General features: G+C 43.7%; 1 protein-coding gene across 1 annotated transcript in view; it reads left to right on the top strand.

The window, feature by feature from the left end:
* The window catches only part of GRIN2B (glutamate ionotropic receptor NMDA type subunit 2B), a 200,405-nt gene that overhangs the window by 167,537 nt on the left and 19,441 nt on the right, over positions 1-13,427 (top strand). Inside the window, exons 5-9 of the mRNA XM_026840954.1 lie at positions 3,345-3,553; positions 3,851-4,022; positions 4,687-4,840; positions 6,401-6,526; positions 9,548-9,777. Coding sequence (XP_026696755.1) covers positions 3,345-3,553; positions 3,851-4,022; positions 4,687-4,840; positions 6,401-6,526; positions 9,548-9,777 — 891 coding nt within the window. The remainder of the gene's footprint in view (positions 1-3,344; positions 3,554-3,850; positions 4,023-4,686; positions 4,841-6,400; positions 6,527-9,547; positions 9,778-13,427) is intronic.

Genomic DNA, 13,427 nt, shown 5'->3' on the forward strand with positions numbered 1-13,427 from the left:
ACACTGTGAAACGTGCCTGGCACACAGCCTTATGAACTCCCTTTTCTGTCCCAGAGAACTTCTGGGTAATTACGAGTTGGGTTTGCCTATCTGATCTAATTTATCACTTAGGGGTTTATATCATGCCTATTACTGTGATATCTAAGTGTTGCTGAGATTCTGCAAGATGTCTCTTTCATCAACCACTTACTTCTATGGTAAGTTAATGTTACTCAGCTGAAGTCTGAGCTGTTTGGTGCAGCATCTTAATCACCGGTCCCTACTGAGCCCCATGTGTGCAGTTATTCTGCTTGTCTGTGGCTTCACTGAATTGTTTTTGGGGACCTGAGCTCAGTTACTTGAGAGCTGAAGTTGCACCGCAGAAATCTCTGCCTCAGATGACGATAAATTGACCTGCTTGGTCAACAAGTGGGAAGTCCAAGGCTGAGCAGACCCTGGGTGAGCATGTGAGTATATGCTCTTTATTCCCTTAGAAATACACTCTCCACATACAGGCTTAGTTATTAGCATGAGTACACACCATCTGCTGCCCTAGACAACTCTGTCTTTTGTGGACAAAAGAGACCACCAGTTCCTGGGGCTTGCACTCTGCCAGCTCTCACCTGCTGCTCAAAGTGTATTTAAAAATTAAAAAACCCCTCCTCTCTACCCACTGAAGGAACAAAACAAACAAACAAATAAACAAAACAAAACAAAACAAAAAAAGAAAAAAAAGAAGAAAACCAGCTGTGTACCCTGCTTGCTAGTCCATGCAGCGTGACTCCATGGGTGGAGGGAACATTAGGGGCAAGCTCTCATTTGCATTTTTTGCCAACTGCTTGTCTTAAGGGCCCTTGGGAAGTTAAGACCAGCTGCCCAGCCACTGCACCCCCTTCTTAGAAAACCCACTGCCTTGCCCTCACTGGGGTGCTGTGTTCATGCTGCAGGGATGGGTGGGAAAGCTGCTGGCTCTGGGTGATTTCTTCTGCCTTGCTTCACTCTCTCTACAAGCCTCCAGAGCAGATTTTTCTTTCATGGCCAGATGAAGCGTTTGTTTGTTTTGAAGGTGACAAGTGTTTTATGTGAATTCTAGCTGCTCTCAAATGTCAAACCCCAGCTGGGCTTTGAGTTTCACAGCATAACCGCTGACACCTAATGAGCTTCTAATAAGCTCATTTCTCTTGTCTTCTCATTTAAATAAATAAATGATTGAAATTTGGGGGTGGTGGGAGGGGTGTTGGACTGCAGTGGAATGAAGCTTTTCTCTTTACCCACCTAGCAGGTACACTGCGAAATGCAGTTGTGCAAGCTTCCCACGCACCCACACTGTCTCTGCCATCAAGTCAATGTGTTTCAGCCCTGTCCTGGAGGGCTTTTTTTGAGGATCGTGCAAGAAAGTTCCTTCTAAAGCCCAGTAAGTTTCTTGCCCTCTCAGCTTCAGCTGCCAGCCATGGTGCTAATTAGTGTCAACTGTGATGATGGGAGTTGAGAACAAAGGCAAGACTTTGATAGTTGAAAGCATAGTTGTTGTTCAGGTTTTTTCTTTTCCTGGAATTTTTGCAAGGAATAGTCTACCATGGGCAGTGGCTGTGCTACACATATACTTTTAGGGACTGGAGTAGCTTCCAAACAACTCTTATTTGTGGCAGTAGGTATAAGACAACTGAGTTTCACTCCCCTTTTCTGACTGCTGAAGATATGATCTCTGTTTGCTTAAGAAATGGAAAATGAAAATATCTAAAATTACAATATATCCTTATGGAAAAATAGCAAGACTAAAAAATCATAGATGGTCTTTGATTTTATTTTTCATGTGGCAGAAACACAGAGCAATTCCTTGTTTACAGCTAAGGTATGTAACCAAGTCATTGTGAATGGACAAAAGCAGGTATTTCAGTAGGGCCTTAGCAGGGGATTGCAAGAACTACTGTTAGCAAGCATCTCTGTCGTTGTTCTTATTTGAAGACACTCTGGAAAATGCAGAACATCTCCCTCTTCACTTGCCTGTCTCTTGGAAGAACTCAGTCCTGACTAGGAATAGGCAACCTTTTTCCAGAAGGAGTTATTTCTGGACAAAATCAATTTTGGCTAAAATGAATCTGATGAATTTAACTGAAAACAAATTAAGACAAAATGTAAATAAAGAAGTTATGTTTTTACTTTTTCAAGTGAAGTATTTAATTTTGTTTCAAAATGACATTTGTTTCAGTATTTGTATATATGTCTCCTTTTTTAGCAGAAAAAAATAATGTATTGTGGCTAGTAGGCTGAAGTCAATATTTCAGGAGACAACAAACTCTGTTTCTGTTGTTTAACTGAGAAAGTTGAAAGACATCATGTCTGTTTGGCCATGGTGTGTCCCGATCCAATATCGAGGAGGGTTCTTAAACGATACCAAGACCGAGATTAAGACACAAACGAGGTCAGATGCTGTACAACCTTGTAAGCTTTATTTCCCATAGAAATGATAATAGGACAGAGAGAAGAAGAAAGAAAAAGAATACTTAAGCAAGCAAATGAAAGAGATGCAGCAAGATTAGTTACCACCACCATGGATCCAATGGCATCCCGTTGGTTTGGTCTTGGTACAGGTGATGGGGGGTCCCTGCAGGTGATGGGGAATCCCTCAAGAGAAGAGTACGCAGTCCTTTTATCATCCCAGTCCCCACAAACAGTCTGCACATTTCCACAGAGTTCATTATCATATTCACTGCCCCGTGTTCCTCCATGTGCACATGCCTAGTTGTCCATGGTGGTCATACTGGAAGGGGGGGGGTCAGCCAGCGAAGCCTTTAGCCTCCACATGCCCTCCTCATCCCCCGGCCCTGAATGCACATGCAGCTTGGTAGATGTTACAAAAGAGGTAGTTGTTCCAGCTCCAGGCAGACACTGTGTTTTTTTGGGGGATATTTTTGTCCTCTTCAGGGCGTACTTCTTCATGGCAATGGGATGTTGAGGCTTAGTTTAGGAAGTGTTCGGTGCTGAAACAGACAATTAACATGGTCCAACAGTCTTACACTACCCTGCAGCTCAGGAGGTGTTAATGATGCAACAGCAATGCCAAGACAAAACAGCTGACACAGTCCCTTACATGGTGATGGTATCCCCCTAGTTATCCACTCACTCTCCCAGAGAGTGAGACCATCACAGAGATGAGACAACTCAGACATCTTTCATGTTCATCACTTCCCCCTAGTTTGAATCCACTTATTCAGAGACTTCTCCCCAGGGATGTCCTCATCTTACATGAGCCGTGAGCTTGGGTACTCCAGAGTGGTTGTCCTGCCCAGGCCTGCAGGAGCTGTGGTGGTTGCAGAGGGATGGGGCAGCTAGAAGTCTATTTTCTGTGGTTTGTGTCTCCACAGGTGGGGAAATGGAAGGAAAAAAAGTTGCAGATGAAGTATTACGTGTGGCCCCGCTTTGAGCTGTATCCCGACTCTGAGGAACGTGAAGACGATCACCTGAGTATTGTGACCTTGGAAGAGGCACCATTCGTCATTGTGGAGAATGTGGATCCCTTAAGTGGCACCTGCATGAGGAACACAGTCCCTTGCCAAAAACGCATAGTGACCGAGTATGCACCCCTGGGTTTTTTTCTTCCTATCGGGTTGTCCCTTCTCAGCAGAATGTAGAGAGTCTGTTAGGCCAATACCATCGTACCCTGATAGTCCTTTTTAGAAAAGTCACCTCTGTTGCCCATTCTGGACTGTGTCCATTCATGACTGGCCCCTTTGGCAACACCCTCCAGCACAGATAACACAAGTGAAATTCTCCACATTATATTGTGGGAGGGGAAGCACATATTGACAACAGAGGGGAGTTAAGGGAGTTTTCCCCAGTCTTTTAACGCATTATTGTTGTGATGGTTCAGGAACAAAACCGATGAGGAGCCAGACTACATGAAGAAATGTTGCAAGGGGTTCTGCATTGACATCCTCAAGAAAATCTCAAAGTCTGTCAAGTTCACCTATGACCTCTACTTGGTGACTAATGGCAAGCATGGGAAAAAGATCAACGGGACATGGAATGGAATGATTGGAGAGGTCAGCAACAAAGGGAGGGCATGGTGGGCTTCATCCCTGGGCTGGGTGACATTGATCAGATCTGGTCTCCCGTCATTATTGCGTTCCCTTACGTGTCAGGGACAGAGGTGACTCTATGGAAATGGTTGACCTGGATTCTTTCTGGGTGCTGGATGAATTAATCTGCTCTGACACTCTGATCATGACTATCTTTCCTGTTCAACAATTATTTATTATTCTCTATAGTGATACAAATTTGGCCCTCATAGTCAAAGAAAGAGGGTGATATCTATGCACTAGAGAGGCTGCAACCTAGATTATGCTTAGATCATATATAAGGTGCATAAAGAAATAAGACTTTGCAGTGCTACAGGGAAGAGAAAGCAAGGACAGAAAAATGAGATAAGACATCTTCTCATTGGATGATGTGTTTATCCTAAGACCGCTGCAGATTTATTTTTTATACACATACCAGCTTTGAGGAGAAGATTAATGTCTATAGATTTCCTGAAAGAAGGTGTCCTGATGAAAGATTAGAAAGGAGAGATGATAGAAAAGATATAGGGAATAGGATAACAGGAGTAAAAGGACTGTGTGGAAATGCAGAAAGGTGAGAAGGAACTTGGCTGTGGTGCTTGAGATGTGCCTCGGCTCTATGTGTGATCTTTTCCTTTCATTCCTCCAGGTTGTCACCAAACGGGCCTATATGGCTGTGGGATCCCTCACCATTAATGAAGAGCGTTCAGAAGTGGTGGATTTCTCTGTGCCCTTCATTGAGACAGGAATCAGTGTCATGGTGTCACGTAGCAATGGAACTGTTTCACCTTCTGCCTTCTTAGGTATCATTTTAATCTAAAATTAAAACTTCACCCATTGTTCCTCAAAAATTAGGTGAAGGTTGCTTGTGTTTCTTAGCCTGAAAGTTCCTTTTTGGGAGTACCTGTGGGAGAGGTATATAAAAATAAACTGATGTTTTAGTTCTAAATCCCAAGCAAGCAAAACCCAGTCAAATGGAAACAGGCAATGCCTAGGAGTTCAAGGCATTTCACAGCAATTGTATGCCTAATCCCAGCAAAGAATGGGCTCACTCAGAGTTGTCACCTACTCTGTATCACGTGGTTTTTCAGTGACTCAACTAATAGCGTGTTCAAGGAGCATAGGCCAGACGAAAATTGTTTCAAATCTTACAGCTGGTATGCCATAGTACTCAGTGTTAACAATGAGTATTGAATTGTTGCACTTTGAGAGACATTATTTGTAAAGAAGTTATTAACTTGACCCTCCCTTGACAGAGCAACCACTAGAAGTTAGAGATCTAATAGAGCTTTTCAAGAAGAATTGAGCCATCAGTTCTGTGCTGACACTGTGTCTTCCAATCAAGTGATTTCTAATGTCCTTCAGTGGTGTAGGGTGATCAGAGCATGAGGAAATGATACTGCATTTCCCCAAGACATCCATGTCTTCCTAGTATCTACTATTTGGCTTTATAAAATACTTTATGATGCAGCAAACAGTATATGAGTTACTATGAGTTACATAATCACTGTCTGCTCTCTGCTAGCATTCTGAGAACATTTACAAAGAGAAATCACTTTATATGGGTAAAGAAATTTTTCCAAACCTCTTTAAATAGGGGTTTCATGACTACTCACTCTTCAGGAGTTTTGCCTTTAGCCAAGTCCACCAATATTGCTGGGGTATGTAAAAGCAATGATAAAGTTATAACTCAAAAAATTCAAATTGCAATTTAACCAAGATTTTAATATTGGCTATAGTCTGGAGCAAAGTTCTACGTTTCTTTGATCTGGTTCAGTCCCATCTTTATCTGTAGGCTTGGAGAAGGAAAAAACCTGGCAGAGATCAAATAGTTGCAGAATATGAAAGCTAACATTTCTAGAATGAGCTAGTGTTCCCACTGCTACAGGAATGGAATAGCTGAAAAAACTACTATCATTAAGGCTGAACCTCAGAAATTTGGAGATGCTCTTTGGCTCAATAGCATCTTGAAAGTTGGATGCTTGTCTGAAACTCTGCCAGTTCTGCCTGATTTTCCCCACTCTCTCCAGATGGTGCTGGAGGACTTCCTGGGAACAATCTTTTATCAATGCATTTTATTTTATCAATGCATGCCACAATGGCTGCATGTAGTTCCAGATGGAGCTATGTGTTACAAATGTAACAGTAAGAAGGAATGAAGTCATTACAGGGACAGAAACTACACTTCTCCTAACTCAATAAGTTTTTCAGACTTGGGTCAAAGGCTTTGTTGTAACTTCTGTTTTGCCCAAGCCCAGTTTGCCCCACACTCTTCACTGGGGTGCTCTGGACAGCAATGGAGGTGAGGGAGGGGTGAGGTGGTGTATCAGGTTTCTCACCATGATTTTCTCTTCCTCTCCCAGAGCCTTTCAGTGCTGACGTATGGGTGATGATGTTTGTGATGCTGCTTATCATCTCTGCAGTAGCTGTCTTCGTCTTTGAGTACTTCAGCCCTGTGGGCTATAATCGGTGCCTTGCTGATGGCAGAGGTAAGGGGAGTCCCTCCTTGACGTGATCCTCTTTCACTTCCAGTCCGAGCTACTTTATCAAGGTGTTTCCTTTGCCTTGAACATGAAATGGATCTAGCCCACTCTGAGCTTGTGTCCAGACTAAGGAGGTCAGGGATGCAGGTGGAAAAAAGACTCTGAAGAGAGCAGATGTGTATAATGGATAATTTGCTTGGCTTGGGAGATGGAGCTGTGTTGCCTTTCATCTCTAAAGCACACATCAGCTCCAACTTGTTTCTCATTGAGGGAAAATGGGTCCTGGTAGCCAGTGCTGGCAGTGCCTATGGTGCTGCACTCTTAGAGGCAATCAGAGGGCTCAGCACTGTCAATCCAACCTTCAGTGCTACATTTTTCCGGTGAGCAGGCTGCTCTGCTGGCCTCCCACCATAGTGCTATGTCCTCCAGACTCCACACCTGTCACCTGGGCATGCCCCCCCCCCGCTTGGCTCTCTGGCTTGATAAGGCCAACTGAGAAAGTGAGAAGCTCATTTTCCTGGGAGTGGGCAATAGATTATTTTGCAAGGACAGCAGGAAAGATGGGAATGGAACAAGTGAGTAACCCAACTCTGCAGTTCCGATCTTCAGAAAACAGCCTGATGAGCTGAATAGAAGATGGACAAACAGCCTAAAAGACAGCCTTTTTTTTCCTTATTGGCATGAAGACAATTAGCCAGTTGAGCCTTCTGTCATCTCCGTATCTTCATCCCCTGATGAATCAGGCTTTAAATATTTCTGGGGTTATTGGTCCATTCAGAATAGTGAGAGAGAGACCGTTATAGGAAAATACACTCATTTGCTTCCCAATCTAGTGCTTTGAGGGAATTTATGCCATAAAATTAGAGAGAAGTGGAAAAAAAAAAAGTGTTGATGAGAATGCTGGCAGAACCAGATACATGGGGAAGTGGAGAACTCTCTTGATACAGAGGTATGGAGGGCCTTTATGGCAACTGATCATAAACACATGGATCTGTGGACACAAGTAAATACTGTTAAACCTGTAAGTCTTTTGAGAGATACTAATACAGATGTGGAACTGGAAGCAGTTCTTAGGAACTTAGCAGTTCTTAGTTCTTAGGTGTGCAGTCGTGCAGTTATTAAGTTAGCCAAACTGCAGCTGCAAGTATCAATATTTCTGAATAATTATGAACAGTACTACATTATCAGTCAGGTACTATCCCTGACAGATGTAATGTGAAGATGTAGAAATCTGCTACAGAGACTGCAATGTTTGTCTGGTAATGAACACTCTGGCTAATATTGCTTTGGCTGCATTTGAACTAGTCAATGACAGTATATCCTGCACCCCACACCTGCCTTTTCTCTTTATGGACACCAAGATATTTTCTGCAGGGTCAAGTGGGCATGCACTGATCTAGCTCCTAAATGATGTTGGCTTGTTGTTGGGGCACTCAGAATTGGGGAGCTCTTCTGGGTCCCTGGTTTGGATCAGGGGCTTCCATTGTTGTCTTGGTTTGTGGCTAAAAAAGTAGCTGTGAAAGCACATGGGGTGATCAGTGGAGAGATGAAGGCTTTAGGAGGGAACTTCTCAAGTTTTCATTACACCTTACAGTTTCCACTGATGATTTGCAGGCCTTTCGCCTATGTGTCTTAGGGTGCATCAGGTAGAGAGGGATATAAAGCTACCACTCCAGCATGTAAAAAGGCAAGGACTGCCAAACCATGTTTCTTATAGCAGCTTTGTCTCCCTGGCATCTACCAACTCCAGTTTTTCCAGGTGATGATTCTGCTTGGTGTGCAGTTCCCAAGGTGCAAAATGAGCCCCTTCTACATTTCAGTTGTATTTAGAGGAACAGAGTTAGTGCTTTCAGATGATCTATGCTATTCACTGCTCAGTAGTTTCAAAACTGGAGAGGAGCATCAAAACTTTTTTCCTTTTTGTTCCTCTGCTGGAGCCAACTGTAACCACAGGCAGTATCACCAGGAACCAGTCAGCCTACCCAAGGGAGGAGACAAAACATGGGATGCTAACCCAAAAGGTTGCAGAGCCAGGTTGGCACCACTGGAAAAGTGATAGACCCTTGAACTGTGCCAGAGAGCTCTCATCCTAAGAGGGTCTTCTCGGTGTCTGAAGCAGGATCCTTGGAGTAGTTGCATTTACATTTCCCCTGACAGATCCTCTTGTGCTCAAATTGAGAAAATTTTGGTTTGAGTTCCCACTAATGGAACTAGTACATGCCAGGGGTATGAGACTGCTGGGAGACAGGCAAGATTTCACAAGTTTTCAGCCCTAGTGCTTCACAAGCACATATGGCTTTTAGGGTATGAGTGAGCTTCCATGCTGAAAAGTGAATAAGGGGAAAATACTGGCCTTTAAAACAGTGGATCTGATCCTGGACTATTTGGGACAGAGCTGCTGATTTTCCTGACACAGACCAGAGTATATGTCACTGTTATGTAGCTTAGACAGAACATGGCGAGAGGGAGCTGTGTTCTCTGGGTTGTGTGTCTTCAACAGACTGGGTAATGAAACCGTCTTGCAGAGGTATTTGTGGAGTGTTGTTATTTCAGATGGTGCTCTTCCTTGCACCTGTACAAGTACAGTAAAAGCCATGTTTCGCACAGGCATATGCTGGGTGTTCAGGGACATCACTGTTGAATAGCTAGAAATGGGGATAGAGCTTTTCTGAGCAAACTCTAATTTGGTGACAACACAAATCGAAATGGAATGTTTGGGTTTTAGATACTCCAACCAAAAAAAAAACCAAACCCAACCCAAAAAAGCCCTTGTATAAGGTTTCAGTGGAAATTCTTGAGACAGAATAAATATGGAAGCCTGAGGATGTTTTAAAAAAGTCATTTTTCAGGGTCACAGTTTGCTGAGATATGGTGTCATGAACATAGGGGAGCGCAGCTGCGGATATTCGTCTTGTGTGTGGGAAGATACTGCTCTTAACATTGAACTCAAGTTACGTATGTGAATAGAAATGCAGGCCACTTATTCTGAGATGCTCACTGTGGGATCATGTTTCTCAATCACTCTAGAGCCAGGAGGTCCCTCTTTCACCATTGGCAAAGCTATCTGGTTGCTGTGGGGGCTGGTGTTCAACAACTCTGTGCCAGTGCAGAATCCCAAGGGTACCACTAGCAAGATCATGGTGTCGGTGTGGGCCTTCTTCGCTGTCATCTTTCTGGCCAGCTACACTGCCAACCTGGCTGCCTTCATGATCCAAGAGGAATACGTGGACCAGGTGTCTGGCTTGAGCGACAAAAAGGTAATGGATCTACCCAAACCCCCAAAGCAGCCTTTTCTGTGGAAAAGGCTGCTCAACCCCCTCTTTGCTTGTGCTGGGAAAATGTTCAGGTTTTTTCAGAGTCACGTCATAGCTTTAGTCCCTAGTTTAAATAGCACAACTGCTTTTCATCGGTATTCAGTTGTATTTTTACATGTTTTAAGCACTTCAGGAATGAATTAGAAACAGAACTGAACTGTGCTTGCTTGCGTGATCCCAAACCACACCTTGATTGTCATCAAGAAATGAATTAATGGAGCTTTGGAGACTATGTGCATAATGACTGTAACCTGTATTTTCAGGATGAAATAATTTGTCTGTGGGGGAATGCTGGCCATTAGGCTAAGAGATATGATCTGTTAGTTCAATTCTGGGGACAAGTTCTGCCCATGGGGGCAAATCAGCATGGCTTTGATGATTTTCTATTGCTTGCATTTGAAGTTATAGTCATTTTTTCAGGCCTTTGGAAGCTTAGCATAAGAAATAGTTTCCTGTTCAGAGTATGTTTCACTGCCTTGTTTACATGCACTGCGTTTTATCCTTTCAGAGCATTTGCTTTTGCGGGGCTCTGCACACTGAGGATTTTGAGGAGACTGCTCATGCATGCAGGGTAGCACTGTCTGGTTCATGAGGGTCTGAAGCTTTGCACACTGCTTTATTTCTGTTTTGTGGTGAGGTTACTCACAAGGAATTGAATGTTGTGTGGCTCAATTGCCCATGCTGAATTTGTTAAGGGGTCATGCCATTGTAGGGCAACCAAATAGCACACACTGCTATCAGGGATAGCAGCAAGAAGATGACTACAAGTGTCAGTTTGCTGCTGCTGGACTGGTTATAGTTACTGTCTCTTGTGTCCTCCATGATAGTCTAAAAATAAATGGTGGCCAGGCCCCCTGTGTATACAGTGTCCTGTTCAGCAGGTTATAAATTCTGTGGTAGATTAATTTTTAAGAGGTTTTTTTTTCCCCTTTTGTTGTTTTTTCCTGGAATGAAATGTGACACAGAATGATACAATCCGTGCAGAAGTGCTCCTGTTATTTGTTTTAATTTTGACCTTTAATTTGTTTTACACTGAGTCCATATTTGCAGTGTGCTGTGCTGAGGAGGGGGTGGAGGGGAGGATGCTTTTCTTCCAGGTGAAGGTTGTTGTGGAGACTCCTTAGAAGCTATGCACTCTGTCAGACTAAAAGACACTGTTCAAAACCAGCCAGCCCTATCAGAGTTAACATTAGTTTGTCATCATTAGGTTTTCAACTGTCTGAGCTAAATGGGATAGTTCATACCTGTGATCTATTGTTTCAGACTGTGCCCAGGCTCATGAAGAGAGCCATACTTACATTCTCATGATTTTAAAGATATTCTTCATAGCTGCAGAGATATGTGCATGAAATATCAATTGAAAGTGCTAACTTCTGGAGCTTCACAGAGCCTTTGGATACAAGTTTCTGGGACTATTTTAGTTGGTTTCACTGTAGGGCCGCTTGTGTGCATTGGATTGAGGTCATTTTCTTCTACTTTTCTTTGCCAACGTACCTGTGTTTGCTTTAGCTATCCTAAAGCACATGTGCTTTGTTTCTTGGGAAAAGGAAAGGCCACGATACATACTCAGATCATTGTGGTATGCCTCAAACACAACTGCTAGTGCAAATACAACACTTGGGTAAAATTATGATCTACCAGAACATCTGGAATCAGATGAAAATTGGCTGTTAAAAACTGAAGGCCAACTGCTGCCTCTGGAGAATAAAGACAGGTGGGACTAACTCCATCCAAAAGATGTGAGTGAATGAGCTTCTACTGGGCTCAAGGATTTCCACTCTGAACACACAAAAGGCCCTGCAGGATTTGAGAGCTATCATCTAGGCATCTGTCACACTCCTTCAAGGTGCCCTGGTTTGCGAGGAATTTACTCTTCTGAATCTGCTCTTTTCCCTCTTCCCAAGCCTGAATATTGCTTGCAACTCACTCGCCCCCTCATTGCACTGCTTGGACAGGATGCAGCCACATCCAGGGTAGATGGAGGTGTGCTGTGCTCTATCTCCCTTTTCCTGCCTGCTTGAATTAGCCATTTTAGGCTTTCAAAGGAGGCAGTCACTGACCAATGCCAGGTGGCCAAGAGAAACAACTGTAGCTTCCAGTCTCTTCTATCTCCAGTGTGTACTCTGGTGTCCACAGCAGAAGTGAGGCAGATCAACCTCCTAGCCTGCTACATCAGCTGGCAAGAGCAGCTGTGTCCAGAACAAGGAGTCAGCAGAGGATGTAATCCAATCTGACAGGCAAAGGGCTAGTTATTTTAAGGGATATTGTTCCTACTTCCCTAGACCCAGATCTGCTTGCAGATGTCTTTGTAGCATGACAATACCTGGGGAAGGTGTCCCACTGGCACTGGACAGCAGCCAAAATGCCAGATGCACTCACAAAATATGTTACTGTGCCTGAATGGGGAACGCTTGTCAAGGCTAGGCTGGCTACAACCTGTGACAACCACCCTGAGGACCCTCTTCCTTGGGCCTTGCCTGGGAAGAGCCGCTCAAAGAGGTGCCTATGGCTGCTGACCTGCTGCTACCCCAGAAAAGCAGGCTGAAATGCTCCAGCTGTCTAAGGACTTGGATGGTGTCTTGGCTACTCCACAGCATTTACTTCCTAATCACATGCAAGACAGTGACTAACATCATGTCCCTGCTGTGCTGTGTGGATGCTTGAGCAGGCCTAACTGAGCGGGGCTGGAGTGGATACCTCTGTGCCAGGGTAGTAGGTTGGACTGAGGATGGTTGGAGGCTCCCTGTACAGACCTTAGTGATCTCTGCCACTCTCTCTATGGCCCAGGTGAAGCTCAATCTGCTATGTGCCACGCTTTTGTGCTTAGCTGACCCAAAACTCTTGCCTGAGCTAGCCCAGGAACCCTCCTCACGATGGCTGTTCATTTCCCCATGTTAACCCTTGCAGCTGCTAGATCATACATCAAGCTGTGGCTCTTAATGCTGGTGTAGCCATGGGCAGTTTGAGGGAGGAGAAACCCACTCCTGAGAGCCTGGAGCATCCTTGCTTACACTGCCAAGCTGCATCTGTCTGGAGTCCATGTGGGGGCCTGCTGTGGCCCCAACCCCCTGAGAAAGCCCTGCTGGTAAGATGGCCAGTCATAGAATACTGCAGTCTGGATTTCATCTGACTGTAATCAAGAGATATAACCCAATTTCCAATAACGGGAGAGCTTCAAACACATTAGAGAAACAAGTGCCTGCGGTATTTCAGTCTAAAGAAGGCAATAAATACAGGAAAGATTATATAAAATGAACTAATGTGTGAAATAATCTAATAGTTATACATAATTTCCATTCATATACAGTAGTAATAGAATAAAAGCAAATGTGGACAGTCAGCAGGGCATTTAAATAAAATAATTTAGAATGCAGTAGGTTAATAATAAAAAAGAGAGTAGTATCCATGCCTATAAATTAGTTGGAAATGCCAAAGAAGCTAATAAAGTATCAAAATGGTAATTTTGTAATTGACATAAAAAGGAGAGGAATGGATTTCTGCATGCCTGCAAATTAATATAGATTACTGAAATTTCACATGCATTTGACTTATTTGCTTTTTAAGATGTTAATGAAATGTTGAGACAAAGGACC

Source organism: Athene cunicularia, assembly GCF_003259725.1.
Source record: "Athene cunicularia isolate RWA chromosome 1 unlocalized genomic scaffold, athCun1 chr1_part2, whole genome shotgun sequence".
Lineage (NCBI taxonomy): Eukaryota > Metazoa > Chordata > Aves > Strigiformes > Strigidae > Athene > Athene cunicularia.